At 31.7% G+C, this 3,361-nt stretch overlaps 1 protein-coding gene across 1 annotated transcript; it reads right to left on the bottom strand.

Moving 5' to 3' along the window:
• Positions 1 to 241: 241 nt before the first annotated feature.
• LOC145092276 (E3 ubiquitin-protein ligase RMA1H1-like) lies at positions 242 to 2,422 on the bottom strand. The gene is made up of 2 exons (XM_079030205.1): positions 2,264 to 2,422; positions 242 to 1,304 (listed from the first exon to the last, which is right to left on the bottom strand). Exon 2 carries the CDS (start codon positions 1,285 to 1,287, stop codon positions 547 to 549), a length of 741 nt encoding a protein of 246 aa, XP_078886331.1. The 5' UTR covers positions 1,288 to 1,304; positions 2,264 to 2,422; the 3' UTR covers positions 242 to 546.
• Between the last annotated feature and the right edge of the window lie 939 nt (positions 2,423 to 3,361).

Raw genomic sequence — 3,361 nt, 5'->3', positions numbered from 1 at the left:
AGTATAAACTTTTTAAAAATTAAAATTAAAATTAAAAGTCTTACTGATGATGAAAGAAGATTATTCTGATCATTGTAAAATTCAGTCGTAGATATTTCAAACCCTATACATGGGAATCATGATAAATCCTCAACGGACACTTTCTGATTTGGCAAATTAGAAACCAACTTACAAAGTCATGTAGATGTTTAAAATTTAACAAGAGAAAGTTCCAAAATTAGCAAACTATGAGTATTATAAATAAATAAAATACAAATCTCATATTATATATAAATTGAATGGTTTTAAAATACCATATGCCAACTCCAACAAGTGACTTCAAAAAACTTAAGTTCCACAAGTAGGCAATATATGCTATATATATAATAAACTCCTATCAAGACACTTTCTTTTAGTGCCAAATTCTAACCAAATCATTAGAAAAAGGCACAACCAATTCTACAACATATATACCCCCCATACAATCTAACCTTTTACAATTATACACAACCACCCAAAAAAACAACCATTTTCTCTTTTTTTTCTTTTTTTTTCCCATAATAATCATCAAAACAAAAGAAGACACAACATCACACAACACAACAAGAAAAAGCAAATCCGATTCAACGATCTATCCGCTTGCATCGCCTGTCTTCTTGCCCTTTGAGTACTAATCCCTGCTAAATTGTACGAATTTGGATACGCGAATAAAGTAGGATGCAAATTATTACCCGAATTCCCAAAAATCCTTTCATAAACAATCTCCCCAAGCATTCCAGTTGTAGGACTCGTTGGATTTATCAAATTCGTCATAGTCATTCCACCTCCGAAGTTATTCATGGATAAAGCCATTGGTGTTGCTTGTTGATAGCTTCGATTATGATGAACTTGCTGAGCTGGCACGATTTGGAGGTTCGATCTAGGGCTAGGTGGCCTACGTGGGACTGTGATGTCATCGTCAGGATTTTGACTTTTTTGTTCGGTGGTTTGACCGCGTCCGTATAATGGGACTATTGTTTTTTGGGAGATTTCGGTTTTGCAAACGGGGCATTGGGTTTGGGGATTTTGGGTGGTTTTTTGGTGGTGGATCCATTTGTAGATGCATGGCCAACAGTAGAGGTGTCCACATAGGGTGACGACTGGATCTTGGACTGAATCTAGACAGATGTTGCAGTCGAATCCAGATGAAGGGTTGTTAAGGGATTCATCGATTGATTCGTTTGTGGATTTCCATTTGTTTAAGGAGGTGTTGTCTTCTTTGTTGAAGGTGTTTTGTGGGATTGGATCTTGGAGGTATTGATGATCCATGGATTTGTGTCTGAATTCTGAAACAGAGAAAAAGAAAGATTAGGGATTTGGGATTTTAGTGTGGATTTGACATGTGTAAGAAGATATTTAAATTGATTATTGTTGGAATAATATTGTACGAAGGTAAGTAGATAAGGCATTCGGTTTCGTTTTTGATATTTTGCTAGAGATAAGATAAGGTTGCCAGCTAATCAAACTGTTTATAAAAACACTTAAAGCATATGTGCATTTTTATAAAGTTTAGATCTTTTTGATTGCTTCTAAACAAGAAATCTAAAAGGAAAGATTCAAGATTAACATGGTTTTTTGGATAAAACTTTGCTTTTTAGTGCCTGGTTTCTGCTCGATTGGGTATGTCCTACACCAAAAGAGGCCCTACGCTTTTACAAATCGATGAATCAAATTAAGGGCAAATATAGCAACCATCAGAATTGTAATCAAATTCGATGTAAATTGTTTGGTATCCTTTATAAACACCTTTAAGAAAGTAAGAAAATTGATGATTGCGAGATGCTTCTTTAAAATCCCAGAAAAGGGAAAGAAAACAGGAAAACTTTTTCACAAGGAAAAAAGAAACCTCAAAATCATATTCGTCCCCAAGCAAACGTTCGATGCGTAGTGATCCTTTTAACCATTTCAATAAAAACGGTATGTTTAGTTTGTAATTTCAAAAAAAAAATCTCGAATTTGTTAAAAAGAAAACATCGCATTGAAACAATTGATGAACAAAAAGAAAACCTAACAGGCGCTGGAAATTACAATCAAGCGAACGAAAATTTCATGACCGTAATTCGTTACAAACTCTTCATCAAGGTGAAACGAGCTATCAGAAATCGTTATGCAGCCAGATTTTAAGAATCAGAAAACATATCTAGGGTTTCGATCCCTATGTCGGTTTCTCAATTAAATGCCAAATTAAAACCCTTTCGAATTCACATTTAATGCACAGAAATGATCCAGAGAAGGTAAAGCTTACCTCGAATTCAAGAACGGAGAAAGTTTTCTGATTGAAAATCTCGAAATAGAAATTGAAGAATTGAAGAAAGTAGTTTGGATTCGTGGATTTATGGTGAAGAAAGGTAGCGTATGCGTGTGGAGATTGAGGGAGAGAGATATGCCATAGCTTTAGCAGATTTATATATATAGAGAGAAAGAGAGATGCCAAATTAAATTAATTTCCGACGTCCACCGAAAATAATATATGAATATTAATATTTAATTTAATATTTTATAATATACGTGTTCACATGATATCTAATAACAAAAAAAAAAAGGATATATTAAAATAAAAATAGAAGACTTATAGACAAGACAGTTTAAAATATAAATATTATATTTTCTCAAATCATTATCATTATCATTAATTAATAAAATAATGTTGGGATGTAGGCAATTTTAATAGCGATGTCACTGAAAGTTGTTACAACAATAAAGTAAGGTTGAAAGGCCGAATATCAGTAGATCGGTCTTGTTATATAGCTAAAAAAAACATTACTATGATACAGGTTATTATTTATTACATTTATATAATTATATAATAAAATATTTTATTAAAAGATGTATTAGTAAGAAACCCCTAACGTATGACAAAAAAGTTAATAATATAAATTGCTTGGTAATATTTTGATAGCACGATAAATTAATAAATTATATATTCTCATTTTTTTTTAAATGGTAACGTTATATTATAAAATTCCGAGATTATTGAAGCATAAATTATATCATACATCATACATATTATATAAGCCTCGTATAGATTAGTTAGAAATATCCAATCAAAAACATTTTTAAAAAAGTGTTCGGCATTAACGTATATGATGATAAGGCGAAGCAAAGAAAACAATATTCTAACTACTACATACACAATGTTAAATCCCCTGATTTCTTCATTGTTCTCGTATATACTCTTATGAACAAAAAACTCCATCGCATTTAATTATTTCAACCGTAACTCTTTAAAAGGTTGTTTTGAAAAAACGTTTCACAAAGAAAACTCCGAATTGAAACATATAAATGATCAATTTAAACAAATGATGCATTACATGACATGCATCCAAGCCCAACTTCAAGTTCA

Source organism: Lactuca serriola, chromosome 3 (genome assembly GCF_051521515.1).
Source record: "Lactuca serriola cultivar US96UC23 chromosome 3, Lser_US96UC23_V15, whole genome shotgun sequence".
Lineage (NCBI taxonomy): Eukaryota > Viridiplantae > Streptophyta > Magnoliopsida > Asterales > Asteraceae > Lactuca > Lactuca serriola.
This window is presented reverse-complemented; position numbering and strand designations above follow the sequence as displayed.

Excerpts from the sequence above, each read along its gene's own strand:
- LOC145092276 (XM_079030205.1), bottom strand. The coding sequence starts at position 1,287 with ATGGATCATCAATACCTCCAAGATCCAATCCCACAAAACACCTTCAAC.